The sequence below is a fragment of the Eurosta solidaginis genome, chromosome 1 (genome assembly GCF_040869045.1).
Source record: "Eurosta solidaginis isolate ZX-2024a chromosome 1, ASM4086904v1, whole genome shotgun sequence".
NCBI lineage: Eukaryota > Metazoa > Arthropoda > Insecta > Diptera > Tephritidae > Eurosta > Eurosta solidaginis.
In genome coordinates this window covers 357,251,286-357,269,137 of record NC_090319.1, presented here as the reverse complement: position 1 = coordinate 357,269,137, position 17,852 = coordinate 357,251,286, and the positions used below count along the sequence as shown (strand labels likewise).

Sequence of the window (17,852 nt, the reverse complement as noted above, 5' to 3'; positions counted from 1 at the left end):
GTGTTTGAGCCAGATAATGGGGTTCGGGAGCGTGATTGATCAAGGAGTTTAAAGACTTTATATGTTTGAGATTGCGAGCCATATCATGTTACCGCAGTTTAAACGAAAGGGATGCGTGGTAGTGTAATTTTTGGTTGAGTGCTTGTCAGTTCACTACACCGTGCGATATAGCAGTTATTTTGTGCTGCATTATATCAATATTATGATTAAAACTTCGCTGAAATAATGTTGAAAAGTTTTGTTTTTCGTAATTTTTTTTTATTATATTTATTACTATTCGCGTTTAATTAATATTACAAATTTAAAAACGCATTTAATACAAAGTACATTTGAAATTAAAGTAATTTTCGATTGCTTGCTTCTTTCGCATTGGATTATTGCCATGTTTCGACCAACATAAGGTTTTATTCTTAATTCGTTTATTAAATTTGCATAGATAAGCGCAAACAATTTTTTCTGAGCAAACTTCTAACAGACATACATATTTACGACTTTATATGAACAAATATAAAATGATTATAATGATAATGATAAACTTAAACATTTTTTAATACTTCTTTACAAGAATGAGAAAACTATTGTAGAATAGACAAAACCAATATATATTATTTATAAAACAGCGGGCTTGTATTATATATTCAAATATGATGTAAAACCGGCGGCTTTAATTATCGTATAAATGTAATTAAATAGGCGAATATTGCATGTACGTATATGTACTTTAAATTACATACATACACATACACACATGAACGCATGATGGTGTACACTCATAATAAAACAGGTGCTATAATCATTACATTGCATTCCATAATTTTATAACTAAACTACAAGTCGAGCCGTAGCCAATTGTGAGAAATGGAGTAAACTAAAAATAAGGTAAAAAGCAAAAAAAAAGTTTGTATTATGACTCGAACACAAAAACTTGGTTTATCGTCACCGACGATATTTTGCTGAAAAATTCAGCTGTATTTTCCTACTACTATTAATTTATTTAAATATCAAGTTTTTGGAATTATGTTTTTCGTTTCAAATGCTTCGCATTTAGCATTCGTGTTAACGGCTTTAGGATTGATCCTTAGGCACACGACGTTTACGAACAGCTTTCGTCGCAGTTTGCTAGAAGGTAGAAAAAAAATATATGTTAATAAAAAATATACAAAATTTTCAATTTATTATTTGGTTCGTACCCCTGCTTCAGTTTCATCTGCATCATCATCTTGTGATTCGCGCTGATCGTTGCCACCGATGTTTGCTGCTGAGGCTGCAGAGATATCATCACTTTCTGCCTCATCTTTGTCATCTTTAACATCTAAATCAGACTTTTTTGTTTTAGGATTGGATTCTAATTTGGAGTTACTGCTGTTGGCTTTAATTGTATCGGCGGTGTCACCCGAACCCGAACTATCTGCTTCATCATCAGGTTGCACAGCATCCGTTTTCTTAGCAGCAGCGTCTGAACTGGTTTCCTACACAGCATTTATGTAGATACAAAGTGTTATAATTAAATGTATATTAAATGAATCGAGAGGGACCAAACTCCGGTTTTAAACCGAAACGTAGTTCGGGCAAACGAAGTATGGTCTATCTCTAATAAAGAAATACAAATTTAAAAGAAAGCATACTTCAACTACTACTACTTTAACTCCCAATACTAGCGGGTGACTATTTACCTTTGAACCGGATTTCCTGAACAAGCGATACAAAGTAAATGATAATGGTGCGCCACCTAGCAGCACAAGAGCTACACGCCAAATCCATGAACTTTCGGTGAACAAGGTTACAATTTTATTGAAAAATGTCTCCTATGTTTTGTGTGCAATTATTTACATGTACCACAAGCGTCAAACATTAAAAGAAAAATTTAAGAAAGAAGAAAAGAAAAATTGTACGTGATGCAAAAACTAAGCAATCTAATACATATATTTATCAACAGAAGGTGCCTTATTATCTAACTCGATTCTAAAACTAACTTGGTCTATCCCAATCTGGTCTGAGACTATTGAATAGCCAAGTTGTCATAAAAAATTATAATGGAATTAAGGTATAACAATAGGTATAACAGACACTACGTCTCAGAATTGGGGGTTTGCTTTTGCCAAAATTTGGGCGTTGCACATGGCCACCGCATCCTGCACGATAAGAGCAAATCGCTGAACAGTTACGTCTTGTATTTCATAACTTAATTACGGAGTAAAAAAATATACTTTCTAATTGTAACTTTAAGCACAAACAAAATGCGTATATTCCGATATTTTTTTCTTTAATTCATCTCAAATGAAATCAACTTAGGTGAGGTTAGAGTGGCCACCGGTGCGAGCACCAGTGCACATAGGCCCATAAAGGTCCCGTTGCGATAACACGTGGATCTCTCCCCTACTCAAACCAACAGGTCGATTTAGCAAACGTCAGGAATTTCTTAGGTTCAAAGTTAATCAGATCATAAAGATCGTCAAAGAAAGGAGATCCCAGAGGTTTCTTCCTCTTGTGCCAAAGCGCCGGACAATCGCATGAAATCAACTTACGACACGAAAAAATATTTGAGTTAAAAATTAAATAATACATCTTAAGCTAGCAAATATGTTAAGCAAATATGAACAATACAACACTTATAAAATTAATAAAAGTTTGTATGGCACCTCTTTTGCACGACCATACAAATAATATACGTAACAGCCAGCTGGTATGAGCAAATATAAGAAATACAAAGCCCACCAGCCGGGCTTGTAATTTATGCGCCTCATTATACGATGCCATAGAGTTTTCTTAGTTTAAACAAAAAATAGATATTTAGTCTTTTTCCGATTATAAATAGTACATCGTTTAAATAACGCACTTAATCATAAGCCACACTTACCGATTCCTTATCTATGTATTTACGCTTAATATCGAAAGTCATAGCAGCAAATTCTCTAGCCGCCTCAATATCATCAGCGATAATGATGTTGTCAAACAAAATATTATCAGACATTGACCAAAGTTCAAGGCCGATAGCAGACTATACGAAAGTAAAAACAAAACAACCACAAACACAAATTGACAAAGCAATACAGAACAATAATTGTTTCACACTTACAATGGGTGTCATTCTAAATGGTGTGAGATCTTCGAAGAAGTCGGGGTTGGGTATTTTGCGCGCAGCCCATTTGCCTTGATAATTTGGATTGTCAATGAGGGGTGCGCGCCATTTTCCTTTGTATTCTTTATTTTGTATAAGTGGTGGTTTCCACTCGCCACAGCCAGGCGCATTTTCGCAAATTGGATTGTCGATCATCGGCGCTTCCCATTCGCCATCCATATCGCTATCCCAATCGGAGGGTTTGATGGATGATGGATCTATTCGATGAAGACAAATATTTTGTTTGCTTTTTTACAAATATTTTTAACATATTTTATTAAAGCTCACCAGGTATCATTGGTGTTTCATCCTCTAACCAACCCTCTGGTACAACAGCTGTAGGATCCGGAATTTGTGGTGGGGCATCATCATCCCAATCTTCAGGCTTCTTAGCTGTAGGATCGGGTATCTGTTAAGTTAGAAAAAGTTGTACAAAGTACACGTTTACGCAAAGATTTTATTTTATATACCTTTTCACGTTCATCCCAATCTTTGGGTTTCTTGTCCTCTGGATCATCAATTTCACGTGGAGGGTTCACAGGTGGCGTAAAGTCAGCAAGTAAAGATCCTTTATTTATTACCTTACGATCAACACTGATTTCAAAGCTATTATCGGGTCGTAGCACTAACTGATAAAGATGTGGTAGTTTATCTTTGAATGGCTCTTCCAAGCGATCCCTTAAAATTAGAAACACAAATGTGAATTATTACAAAAAATACGTGTAGATAGATTATTTTTTCTACTTTTATTGGATGTACACAAAATACTGCGATGCTTGGCAATACCTCCGTCTGTCATTCTGCCATGCAAAGCTTCTAATAAAAAATTCATCCGCCCTAGCAAAAGCATAAAACATGCAGATCAGTCAGGATAGGTTAGATTAAACTGGCCGGTCCATGAGGACCTCACATAGACTGAATGAGTCTGCAGTGTTAAAACAAGTTTATTTAACGACCAAACTGAAAAACCATCAAAAACCAGGACTTATGTTATATATCTTAGATCTTAGAAAAAATAATTAAAAAAAACAGCACATCACCATTTGAAAAAGAACCGTGGATGGATTTAATCTTCTCGGAGGTATATTTTGCCAAACTATCATTATCATCAAACTGAACTGTTTAGGAAAAAAAATTAAGAGAAGGCGTTACTGATACTTAATAAATAAATTGACTAATAAATAATTGACTTAACTATGGAGAAGCTACCAATCCCATGGCAACAGCAATTCATCATTAGAAACTTGTTTGGAGTGCTGCTGTTGGGAGGCCAGTCATCGGACTGAGGCACTCAACTCGACTATCGTTGAAGCATTTGGGACTTCCTTATAGTGCGCGGAAGCGAGTGTAAGGTCCCAGCTAGCATTTCACTCCGCAGTTATGCAGACAACTACAATCATAGTATATAATGCCAATAGAAGAGGTAATCTTATCGTACCGTAACAGAGAACGAGGTTGTTGTTGTTGTTGTTGTAGCGATAAGGTTGCTCCCCGAAGACTTTGGGGAGTGTTATCGATGTAATGGTCCTTTGCCGGATACAGATCCGGTACGCTCCGGTAACACAGCACCATTAAGGTGCTAGCCCGACCATCCCGGGAGCGATTTATGTGGCCACATTAAACCTTCAGGCCATCCTTCCCTCCCTCCCGCCCCAAGTTCCATGAGGAGCTTGGGGTTGCGAGAGCCTCGTCTGTTAGCGAAACAGGATTCGCCGCGGATAGGTGAGGTTGACAATTGGGTTTGGAGAAGCTGTATATTGCGTTGGCAACCTGAGGGGTTGCGGTACACAGCCCCTTGAATCCGGTATTTTAGTCGCCTCTTACGACAGGCATACCCTCCGCGGGTATATTCTGACCCCTAACCCGCTGGGGTAGAGAACGAGGTCATAAACGATTGTTTATTCTAATTATTAAGCATCATCCAAATCTCGGTCAAGATCTATACTTGATCTTCGAATATAGAGAGAGCATTCAATATTCAATAAAAAAAACAATTTCGAAAGTTTACACTGAAAGCCAGTGTTGTCGTTGCTGTTGTAGCAGTGCTTCGCCCCACCTAACAGCCGCGACCGATCACAAATTGTATGTATGTATGTATGTATAATTTTTTTTTTATGTATGTATGTATAATTTATTCAGTCTGTGATTAAACAATCTTACAGACTAGAATACAAAAGCAAATAAATACTTAAACAAATAATCAACTGAAAACCACAACAAATAACGTACATAAGTAACATGACTAGCGAAAACAAAAAATAAGAAGCTACTGCAAGTAGATTATAGGAACTCTTGTAAAGTTGACTTGAAGATGCTTCTCGACAAAGAAAAATCAATAAAAAACCTCCGTGAGAGTCTATTAAATTCATTTAGTGCCCGAAAAATTGGGTCAAAATTACAATAATTAGCCCTGCAAGCACTCATGTAAAATGGAAAAAATGTTCGAAGACTCCGATTAGGTACATTAAATGACACCTTCGCTAAGAGAACTGGGCAATCAAGAGAGCCAACTATTAGATCATAGACGAACATTAGCAGATGTTCTATCCTTCTGGATTCGAGAGGTTGGAGATTTATGAGTAAGCAGCGCGAGTGATAGGATGGAATTGGGTCGTCAAAGTTGAGTGAAAATAGACAAAAACGAGTAAATTTTCTTTGAACCCTTTCAATCCTGGCAGCATAGCAGCTATAGATAGGACTCCAAACAATTGAGGCGTATTCTAGTTTTGAACGAACGAGAGAGGTAAAAAGAGCCTTCCTTGTATAAGGATCCTTAAAGTCTTTTGCATATCTACGAAGAAAGGCAAGGTTTCTGTAAGCCTTGGGAAGCATATAAGAGATATGATTGACAAAAGAGAAAGAGGAATCAAAAACAACACCTAAGTCAATAAATTCATTAACCGAAACCAGTCGAGCACCTGCGATATCGTAGAGGGTGGAATATAAGTTAGATGATTTAGTAAAAGACATATGGAAACATTTATTCACATTGAGGAAGAGATTATTGGCATTACACCATTCAATAAGATTATTTAGGTCATTTTGTAGGAGTAGGGAATTCGACTCGCCATTAACTCTATGAAATAACTTTAAATCATCTGCATATAGAAGGAAAGAGGACGAAAAAAAACAGGAACCAATATCATTTATAAAAAGCACAAACAACAAAGGCCCGAGTATGCTCCCCTGAGGAACTCCAGACGTTGCATAAAAAGGTAGGGACTTGCAGCCCTCGATTTCAACACATAGAGACCGGTTCGATAGATACGATTTTAACCAAGATAAGAATACAGAGAGAAATCCAATATACTCAAGTTTAGATAGTAAGATTTGATGTGAAACTTTATCAAAAGACTTTGAGAAGTCGGTATATATGGTATCAACCTGGCAGCCATCCTTAAATGCAGAGATACAGAAATCATAAAACGACCCTAGATTAGTGACAGTAGAGCGACCAGCAACAAACCCATGTTGACGCGGGTCAATCACCCTTTTAATGATAAAAGACAACTTCTCCTTTATGATTTTTTCGAAAAGCTTTGAGCATAATGTGAGTTTGGCAATCCGCCTATAGTTAGAGATGTCATTTTTATTACCAGATTTAAAAATAGGACAAATTGAGCTCATTTTCCATCTATCGATAAAAGTTCCAGTTGCATTGAAGATATGGCAAATGGGAGCGCAGAGTTAAACTACAGTGCTTCAGTACAAAGGCGCAAATGCCATCAGTGTCACAACTTAGCGAGGGTTTAAGGGAAAGCATAGCATTGCGAACATCAACCTCTGAGATAATGAGGGAGCCAAAATCAATCTGATCACAAAGTCCCGAGCTCGAATGAGAGCCAGCCAAACCTACATTGGCATCATCAAAGTTAGATTTAAAGAATTCCGCAATATCCTCTAACGGTAGTCCAAGGAAACTTGCTGTTTCAACAGGGGTGGACCATAATGAAAGGGGTGTTAGAGGTGTTGGTTCCACATTACAATTAAAGAGATGGTTGGTGTCATGTGGGGACACATTGCAAGCGGGGCATACATTTTGTATGTCGGGGTTGATTCTGGATAGGTAAGAGTTTAACCTGTTACAGTATCCAGAACGAAGTTGAGCAAGAGTGACACACGTTTCCCTGGGGAGTATGCGTCCCTCTTCCACAAGTGTTGGGTACTTTTCTTTGAGTACTGGATTCACCGGGCAATTCCCGGCATAAAGGTCCGCCGCCTGTTTGTTGAGTTCACCAAGGACCTGCTTGTGTTTTTTGCTTCATACGGCTGGGTTCTCAGGTGCCGTATTTCCTCAAAATACTTACGGAGATGACTCCTTAAGCCCCTAGGCGGTGTTGGCTCATCAATCAGATGTCTGTTTGAATGCCCAGGTTTCTGGGTATTCAACAGGAACTGTTTGGTTAGCATCTCATTTCTCTCCCTGATGGGGAGTATTCTCGCCTCATTATGTAGATGGAGTTCTGGGGACATAAGAAGACAGCCCTTGGCAGGCCTGTAGCTTCTTCCAGTGGGTAATTTTTAGGCTTGGCGACCATATGGGTGACGCGTAGCACGTAAACGGCTGGCCAATTGCTTTGTATGTAGTAATGAGCGTTTCTTTATCTTTTCCCCAGGTACTGCCAGCAAGGGATTTGAGGATTTTATTACGGCTCTGGATTTTCGGAACAATTGAGCTGCGTGATCACCAAAATGTAGATCCTGATCAAACGTCACACCCAAGATTTTAGGGTGTAGGACAGTCGGTAGCGTAGTGCCATCGACGTGGATGTTCAAAATGGTCGACATTTGGGACGTCCATGTTGTAAATAAGGTCGCGGAAGATTTATTCGGCGATAATGCCAGGTTTCGCGAGGCGAAAAAACTGGAGAGATCAGGGAGGTAGCCGTTTATTCTGTTGCAGAGCTCATCGATCTGTGGGCCTGGGCATGTGGCCATTATTGTGCAGTCATCGGCGTATGAAACGATAGTGGCTCCTTCTGGTGGTGAAGGTAGCTAAGATATGTAGAAATTAAACAAAAGTGGGGATAGGACACCACCCTGTGGCACCCCTTGTTAAATTCTTCTACTGAAGTGATATTTAATTCTACTTTCTTCCAAAAAGATGACGTAAAAAAATAAGATTAATTAGTGAAACTTACTTTGGTTTTTTGCAATGCTTCTCCTCTATGCTTCCATTGATTGGATTAACGTGACGGAAAATGAAATGCAGTTTAATATCACTACCACACTTGTCTGGCCCGAACATTATTGTATAAGGTGTCTTATCGTTGAACTAAATAAGAACGAATTTAATAATATTATTTTTTGTTTTGGCTTTTAGCATGGCTAATGTATAATTACCTTTGTCAGATCTTCTGCGCTTTTGCCATGTGATAAAAGTTTAATGTATGCACCACCGCACTCCTGCCCCTCCTACAAAACCAAAATAAAATAAATATAGAAATATGTAACTTTAGTATGTATACACACACAACTGTATATAGGTTAAATTTATATCGTATGCAATGGAGGGTGAAACTAGATGTCAATGCACTTTTAATCTAATTAATACAAATGCTTATGCAACACATGATAAAACTGATGTAATAAATCTAATCTTCACTTACCTGCATTGTTACTTCGTATTGTACTATGAGGGGACTGTCACCTTTAAAGGTAAATGGTTTGTTAAGTTTGGCGGCTATAGCAGCATGTTTTGCTTTGCTTTTGAGTACGAGACCAACATCTTTTTTTGATACAATGCGCTGTGGTGGCTCCCACTCCCATATGCCATCATACTTGGCAATCTCTTCGGCTATATCGTCTTTCTTTGCTTGCGATTTTATCCAGCGTTTACGAGACTCATCAATATTATCAAAATGATCGGCAAAATGGAATTTTTTCTGATCATATTCTGGACTTTCGTAGACAAGTTCTTCGAGTTCGGACTCATCCTATTGGATAAAAAGGAATATTTTTTTAAATAATATGCTTATTGAAAATCGATATGCTTACAGATAATTTACGTTTTAATAAGATTTTGCACTCGATCTTAAAAACGGCTTTTATACATATATATATTTAGCATGACATTCAAGCCAATTTAGTTGATGTACAAGCACCCTAGCTCATTGCACACTATGACAACCTTTTCAATCCCCAGCGGGTTAGGGGGTCAGAATATACCCGCGGTAGGTATGCCTGTCGTAAGAGGCGACTCAAATACCAGATTCAAGGGGTTGTGTAGCGCAACCCTTCAGGTTGCCAGCGCACTATATAGCTTCTCCAAACCCCATTGTCAACCTCACCTATCCGCGGCGAATCCTGTTTCACTAACACGCGAGGCTCTGTTGTTGTTGTTGTTGTAGCAATGCTCGCCCCAACTAATAGCCGCGACCGATCACAAATTGTCATCAATATCCTCTAACGGGAGTCCAAGGAAACTTGCCGTTTCAACAGGGGTGGACCATAAGGAAAGGGGTGTTAGAGGCGTTGGTTCCACATTACAATTAAAGAGATGGTTGGTGTCATGTGGGGACACAATGCAAGCAGGGCATACATACATTGTATGTCGGGGTTGATTCTGGATAGGTAAGAGTTTAACCTGTTACAGTATCCAGAACGAAGTTGAGCAAGAGTGACACGCGTTTCCCTGGGGAGTATGCGTTCCTCTTCTGCGAGTTCTGGATATTTTTCTTCAAGTACTGGATTCACCGGGCAATTCCCGACATAAAGGTCCGACACCTGTCTATGGAGTTCACCAAGGACCTGCTTGTGTTTTTCCGCTTCATACGGCTGGGTTCTCAGGTGCCGTATTTCCTCAAAATGCTTACGGAGATTACTCCTTAGGCCCCTAGGCGGTGCTGGTTCGTCAATCAGATGTCTGTTGGGATGCCCAGGTTTCTGGGTATTCAACAGAAACTGTTTGGTCAGCATCTCATTTCTCTCCCTGATGGGGAGTATTCTCGCCTCATTATGCAGATGGTGTTCTGGGGACATAAGAAGACAGCCCGTGGCGATTCTGAGAGCAGTATTTTGGCAGGCCTGTAGTTTCTTCCAGTGGGTGGTTTTTAGGCTTGGCGACCATATGGGTGACGCGTAGCACGTAATCGGCTGGCTAATTGCTTTGTATGTGGTCAAGAGCGTTTCTTTATCTTTTCCCCAGGTACTGCCAGCAAGGGATTTGAGGATTTTATTACGGCTCTGAATTCTTGGAACAATTGCGGTTGCGTGCGCACCAAAATGTAGATCCTGATCAAACGTCACACCCAAGATTTTGGGGTGTAGGACAGTCGGTAGCGTAGTGCCATCGACGTGGATGTTCAATATGGTCGACATTTGGGGCGTCCATGTTGTAAATAAGGTCGCGGAAGATTTAGTCGGTGACAATGCCAGGTTTCGCGAGGCGAAAAAACTGGAGAGATCAGGGAGATAGCCGTTTATTTTATTGCATAGATCATCGATCTTTGGGCCTGGGCCTGTGGCCATTATTGTGCAGTCATCGGCGTAGGAAACGATTGTGACTCCTTCCGGTGGTGAAGGTAGCTTAGATATGTAGAAATTAAACAAAAGCGGGGATAGGACACCACCCTGTGGCACCCCTTGTTTAATTCTCCTTTGTTTTGATGTTTCGTTTCTGAATTGCACCGATGCCTGCCGACCACCCAGATAATTTGCGGCCCACCTTTTTTAAGACATGGGGGAAGGGTAGACCCTTCCAGGTCTTGCAGTAAAGTGCCATGGTTGACCGTATCAAAAGCTTTTGATATATTTGGTGGGAGTTTTGATTTAAACCGCAATTTATCTGGGTGCTAATGACATTTAGCGCGGAGGTAGTGCTATGGAGTTTTCTGAAGCCATGCTGATGAGGGGCTAAGCTGCAAATGTGCTTGGAAATAAGGGAGCAAAATGGCTTCAAGCGTCTTTGCCACTGGCGATAGGAGAGATATCGGACGATATGACTCACCTACGTTAGCTGGTTTCCCAGGCTTTAGTAGCGGGACCACCTTGGCCATTTTCCATTTCTCGGGTATGACAAAGGTGGAAAGAGAGAGGTTGAAGACATGCGCTAAATATTTGAAACCCTCTTTCCATAGGTTTTTAAGCATCGGCATGGCTATGCCGTCTGGGCCCACTGCTTTGGATGGTTTAGCGCGACCAATGGCGTCCTCAACATCTCTAGCGGTGATGGTAATTGGTGACGCGCTGAGTTTGTGTTTATGTGCGTGTCTATTGGCTCTCCGTCTATCTTTGTCGACCGTAGGATGCATTATATATTGTCGACAGAAAGCGCTCGCGCATTTTTTCGCATCCGACAGCACTTTATCGCCAAAGGCGATGGAAACTTTGTCTTTGTGCTTAGTCGGATTCGATAGGGACTTTACGGTGGACCAAAGTTTACCTACACCGGTAGAGAGGTTATAACCTCTTAGGTGCTCTTCCCATTTCGCCCGCTTGTGTTCGTCCACAAGCAATCTGATGCGTTGGTTTATATCCCTTATTTGGGGGTCGCCTGGATCAAGCTGTCTTATAAGGTCGCGTTCCCTCGCTAAGCTCAAGGCCTCCGCCGGGAAGTGGGGCCGGATTTCGGGAATTCTCCCGGCGGGAATGAAATGTGCCGAGGCGGATTCAATGACCTTACGGAAGGCACGCTCCCCTTGGCGGGCATCAGTCGGGATAGGGAGGGCAGCAAAGCTGCTGTCTGTTGCAGATTTATATTCTTCCCACTTTCCTTTTTTGAAGTTTATGAAAGTGCGTTTTTCGGTGACGATGAAGTCGGCGGTACGCTCGAACGAAATAAGTATGGGCAGGTGGTCGGATGCCAATGTTACCATCGGCTGCCAGTTGACGCAGTTTACGAGTTCTGCGCTCACGATTGAGATATCTGGCGAGCTATGACAGCTTCCTACCATACGTGTGGGGGCGTCTCCGTTTATTGTGCAGAACGTCGTTTCGTCTATTTGATCCGCCAACATCTCACCTCTACTGTCCGCCCGCAAGTTTGAATGCCATAGGTCGTGATGGGCATTGAAATCGCCTAAGATAATGCGATTGTTGCCAGTGAGTAAGGCCTCGATATTAGGGCGGTATCCACTGGGGCAACAGGTGACAGGAGGGATGTAGATGTTGATGATTTCTAGATTTGCATCGCCTGACCGGACAGATAGGCCTTGACGTTCTAAGACATTGTCACTGCGGTCGATGCCAGGATCAAATATATAATATTGCACAGAGTGGTGTATAATAAACGCGAGGCCGCCTCCATTTCCGCTCTCGCGGTCTTTCCTGTGGACATTATAACCTCAGCAGGTCTGCAATGCAGATCTTGCTGTGAGTTTAGTCTCTTGAATCGCAGCAATGCGGATGTTGTGCCGCTTCATGAAATCGACTATCTCCGTAATCTTCCCAGTTAGTCCATTACAGTTGAACTGCAGAATTCTGAAGTGCATGAGGGGTGACGCCGCCACTCTAGGGGTAAGTGAGGGGTGACTACGCCTAGGTTGTGGAAGGCCAGGACGCAATTGTTGTTGTGGCCTTGGGACTGGGCGCCCTTGGGCAAGCATTGGGGTACCCGGATGATTTGGGTTTGCGACCTGGCAACATGGCACGATGAAACCCGTCGAGGGTTGCCGTCGCGGAGACCAGAACATCTAGGAAAGTGGCACCACCCAAGGCAGGAGCTGCATTGAGCGGATGTCGCTAACCTATATATTCTGTGCTGGCAGACGGTGCAAACGGAGGCAGGGACTAAGAGTCTGTTTCCCTGACCTGCACGATTGCTGCCAGAAAAGAGGGGGGGGGGGGGGGAGAGAGGGGGGGGGGGGGGGGGGAGAGAAGAAGACGGGGGCAGGGGCTGATGCTCAGCATTGCTACCAGCTCTACTACGAAGGTAGTAGTTATGAGTGGTATCAGCTGTTTGAGTTGTTGGCGCCGTGGGGCGCGAGCAGCAGTGGGTACTTGTTGTGGCTTGCTGAGCAGCGAAGCTGCTGGAAGGTAGTGGGGATACGCTTAGGCGTAGACTACGGGACGCCCTTGGGCGTGAGCAGCAAGGAGCCACAAAAGATTTATAAAAGTTACGTGGACGTCGGGTTTTGGGATCAAGCCCAGAACAACCTGTCCGATGCAACCATCCCTTGCACGAGACGCACTGAACAGAGTATGACCGTCCTAAAAAGATTCTTTTCTGGAAAATGCAGCAAAACCATTTCTCAGGACCGGTGTCAGGAGACGGACCCGGATTGGGTTCGATACCTTCCCGGAGTAAGAGAATGTGTAGCAGTCCTGCTGCAAGGAGCTGCTGGGAGGATGACAATTTGTGGGAGGGACGAAACAAATTAAATGGGGTCACACTGAAATGACAGTCCTTGGTCGGGAAAAATCCCGAGTCGCTCCGGTACATAGAACCGACTGCCTTGGGAAGCGCGAGGCTCTGATAACCCCAAGCTCCTCATGGAAGTTGGAGGTGGGGAGGGAAGGATGTCCTGAAGGTTTAACGTGGTCATATAAATCGTTCCCGAGATGGTCGGGCTAGCACCTTAATGGTGCTGTGTTCCCGGAGCGTACCGGATCTGTATCCGGCAAAGGACCATCACATCGATAACACTCCCCAAAGCCTTCGGGTAGCAACCTTATTGCTACAACAACGACAACAACAACAACCTTTTCAGTTACAAATTAAATGGGTATACACTGAAATTACAGCTTTTGGTTGGAAAAAATCTCGTCTTACTCCGGTACAAAAAAGCTTTTGATACGGTCAACCATGGCTCGTTACTGCAAGACCTGGAAGGGTCTACCTCTTCCCCCATGCCTTAAAAGGTGGACCGCAAATTATCTGGGTGGTCGGCAGGCATCGGTGCAATTTAGAAACGAAACATCAAAACCAAGGAGAATTAAACAAGGGATGCCACAGGGTGGTGTCCTATCCCCACTTTGGTTTAATTTCTACATATCTAAGCTACCTTCACCACCGGAAGGAGTCATAATCGTTTCCTACGCCGATGACTGCACAATAATGGCCACAGGCCCAGGCCCAAAGATCGATGCGCTATGCAATAAAATAAACGGCTACCTCCCTGATCTCTCCAGTTTTTTCGCCTCGCGAAACCTGGCATTATCACCGACTAAATCTTCCGCGACCTTATTTACAACATGGACGTCCCAAATGTCGACCATTTTGAACATCCACGTCGATGGCACTACGCTACCGACTGTCCTACACCCCAAAATCTTGAGTGTGACGTTTGATCAGGATCTACATTTTGGTGATCACGCAGCTCAATTGTTCCGAAAATCCAGAGCCGTAACAAAATCCTCAAATCCCTCGCTGGAAGTACTTGGGGAAAAGATAAAGAAACGCTCATGACTACATACAAAGCAATTAGCCAGCCGATTACGTGCTACGCGTCACCCATATGGTCGCCAAGCCTAAAAATCACCCACTGGAAGAAACTACAAGCCTGCCAAAATACTGCTCTCAGAATCGCCACGGGCTGTCTTCTTATGTCCCCAGAACACCATCTGCATAATGAGGCGAGAATACTCCCCATCAGGGAGAGAAATGAGATGCCGACCAAACAGTTCCTGTTGAATACCAAGAAACCTGGGCATTTCAACAGACATCTGATTGATGAACCAGCACCGCCTAGGGGCTTAAGGAGTCATCTCCGTAAGCATTTTGAGGAAATACGGCACCTGAGAACCCAGCCGTATGAAGCGAAAAAACACAAGCAGGTCCTTGGTGAACTCTATAAACAGGCGTCGGACCTTTATGCCGGGAATTGCCCGGTGAATCCAGTACTTAACGAAAATTATCCAAAACTCGCGGAAGAGGAACGCATACTCCCCAGGGAAACGCGTGTCACTTTTGCTCAACTTCGTTCTGGATACTGTAGCAGGTTAAACTCTTACCTATCCAGAATCAACCCGACATACAAAATGTATGCCCCGCTTGCAATGTGTCCCCACATGACACCAACCATCTCTTCAATTGTAACGCCTCTAACACCCCTTTCTTTATGATCCACCCCCGTTGAAACGGCAAGTTTCCTTGGACTCCCGTTAGAGGGTATTGATGACAATTTGTGATCGGTCGCGGCTATTAGGTGGGGCGAGCATTGCTACAACAGCAACAACAACAACAGGATAGTTTTCGTTTGTATCAATGTGTCTACATATATCGTATCCGTGAGAAAATATATCACACGAAACACATTGTAAAAAAAATTAAATCTAAATATGGTAATGCGTTATAAGTTTATATATGTATTAAACTTTGTAATGCCTAACATATTTTTGTTAGATACCGCTGAACCGTTACAGTTACTTTTTACCTTTATCAGAAAGTACAACTTTTATTTTCAAAACACAATTCAGCTGATTAAATTCCTAGTAGTATTTTAGACATATTGAGAATAAGCGTTTCCTAAAAACCCTAAGACGAAACAAAAAGAGTTATGATTTCTCTAGCATATGTCTATTGATTAATAGGCCGATGCTCAATATGATTTTCGGCAAGGTCTGATTTCAGTGGACAACTACAAATAACATTTGAATTAGAGACATTCGACATGAGACGGGGCTAGTTTATTAACTATGTCATTCGGCATAATAGGTGGTTGGTTGTTGTTGTTGTAGCGACGATAAGGACACTCCCCGGATTGGGTTTGGAGAAGCTATATATTGCGGTGGCAACCTGAAAAGGTTGCGCTAAACAACCCCTTGAATCTGCTATTTTAGTTGCCTCTTACGACAGGCATACCTACCGCGGGTATATTCTAACCCCCTAACCCGCTGAGGGGCATAATAGCAGGTTTTTATTTTGCCTAATGGCATAGTTAATAAACTAATATATAATAATGGAAGACGCGATAACCCCCATTGAGATTTGAGCCGAGCTTCTGTTCCAATTCTCATCGTGCTCGTTCTAATTTTTTCGGTACAGATACAATTTTTACTGAGAAGCTATCAATGGCAGAAATACACTCGCCGAGGTGCGAACCCACTTAGAAATTTTTTTCTAGTTGAAAAAACGTTTTTCTAAATTTTCGATGTTCCTTTGACCGGGGCTTGAACCCCAGGATCTTCGGTGCGGTAGGCGGAGCACGCTGCCGCCACAGCGGCCGCCATTTATAAAAGGATATGCATACATACATATCTAATTGGAGTCTTTTGTTCTGCGATTTAGAGTAATAATAAATCAAGCATATTAAACCCTTTCTCACCATCAACAGATTCCTAGTATTTAGCAAAATTTATGTCACTCTAAATATGAGTTTTATTTTATTTGTCTACAGAACTACACTTTAAAACATTATTCTCGGGGTAGTTAATATCTCAAGAGGCATATTTCATTAATATCAAAAAAGTTACCAAAATTCACAGAAAAAATCAGTTTAGTACACAAACCTGAACATTAATTCACCGAATCTCTAAATTCTTAGGCCGGGTGTCTTTTAAATGCCTCCATGCTTTCCAAAGAATTGAAATTTTAAGACCAAAACATTTGTCTGGATGAATGTCAGTAACATACGAAATGCCCATAGACATAGAGCGTTAAAACCAACATTTCTTGTTCTTGCTTTATTTAGAAATTAAATTTGGTTGACCAATTTTCGGTAAATAAAGGTCTCACTTTGAGGTTATGTAGGTAATTGATTAATGCAATGTTGGAACAATTAAAATATATTTTTCTACTAAAAACCTGTATAAAAACCACGTTTATTTCCTTCTCAACAGATAATACCCTCCCTCATGCCCTCATGTAACTTGCTTATGACGTGCTCTATACCCGCGAGAATTAAATACATAACATAGTAATGGTCAGAAAAAGGGGTGTTTATTACTGTAGCGGGCGTGGACGAGGAAAACGTAATTGAACTCTGAGACTAGAAAATCTCAGCTGCCGGTTTTCTTTATCAGTTTTTGTATTTCGTGCGTTTTATACTGATAGAACAAAGGTGACATGAACATTTTTAGTTACTTTTTAATTTTGAAGATTTTTGTATTGCCTTACCTGCACGTCTTCAACATGACCATCCTCGTCGGCAACATCAGCGAAGTCCTGCTCCACCTCAGCTTCAGTCAGCACAAAAGATATTAGAAGTACAATGACCAACAATGGTCTTAGTTCTAGATCTAGGAAATGTTTAAAGCGCATTTTTTCCAAATTCGGCTGTTACTACGGGATTTCTGATTGGATTAACTCGAAACACACGTACACACAAAAGATAAATAATAATCCAGCGCGTATCTTGACTGAATCCGACTAAAAAATGCGTATACAGTTGAACGTTTATTAGAGAAACATGAAAAAAAATGTAGCCTTATCTTTAATCAGAATAAAATTAAATTTTATGCTTACTCTTTGTTCAACCGTTTTGCTTCGTTTTCTACAATGAATTTTCTTGTCCCAATAAAAATTCTCAAGAAAATGTCAGAACAAAGGGCACAAAATGCATTGAAAATTGACAGCTAAACTGCATTACCGGCATTATATACCCTGCAGGGTTGCATGTATTCGTTATGGTATAGTGTGGTGCTTCGCGTTAACTAATTGGATCATAAAATTATACGAAGATTGGGAGCTTTAAGCAAATATAATTTCACACCCAAAGACCATTTGTAACAGTTTTGCCTGTAGCACTGCTAATTTTGCTGTTGCTTGATTGTTTTGTAAATACTAGATATATATCTATATCTACTCTCTCAAATGCATCGAGTACTGAAGATCTTTGGCAATCCCGGGATAGTT

The 17,852-nt window shown here is 41.4% G+C and overlaps 1 protein-coding gene across 3 annotated transcripts; it reads right to left on the bottom strand.

The window, feature by feature from the left end:
• Positions 1-236: 236 nt before the first annotated feature.
• Positions 237-17,557, bottom strand: Cnx99A (Calnexin 99A). Of its 3 annotated transcripts, none has more exons than XM_067762748.1 (12): positions 17,463-17,557; positions 17,115-17,366; positions 8,728-9,054; positions 8,462-8,533; positions 8,260-8,393; positions 3,589-3,796; positions 3,407-3,527; positions 3,077-3,336; positions 2,858-2,998; positions 2,640-2,765; positions 1,191-1,469; positions 237-1,119 (listed from the first exon to the last, which is right to left on the bottom strand). In XM_067762748.1, the coding sequence occupies exons 2-12, from the start codon at positions 17,256-17,258 to the stop codon at positions 1,066-1,068; spliced, it is 1,866 nt and encodes a 621-aa protein (XP_067618849.1). In that variant the 5' UTR covers positions 17,259-17,366; positions 17,463-17,557; the 3' UTR covers positions 237-1,065. The 3 variants fall into 3 exon arrangements, with proteins under 3 accessions (XP_067618849.1, XP_067618847.1, XP_067618848.1); XM_067762746.1 differs by lacking the exon at positions 2,640-2,765 and adding an exon at positions 1,674-1,805; XM_067762747.1 differs by lacking the exon at positions 2,640-2,765 and adding an exon at positions 1,674-1,805 and having other exon boundaries at positions 17,115-17,428; positions 17,463-17,480.
• Between the last annotated feature and the right edge of the window lie 295 nt (positions 17,558-17,852).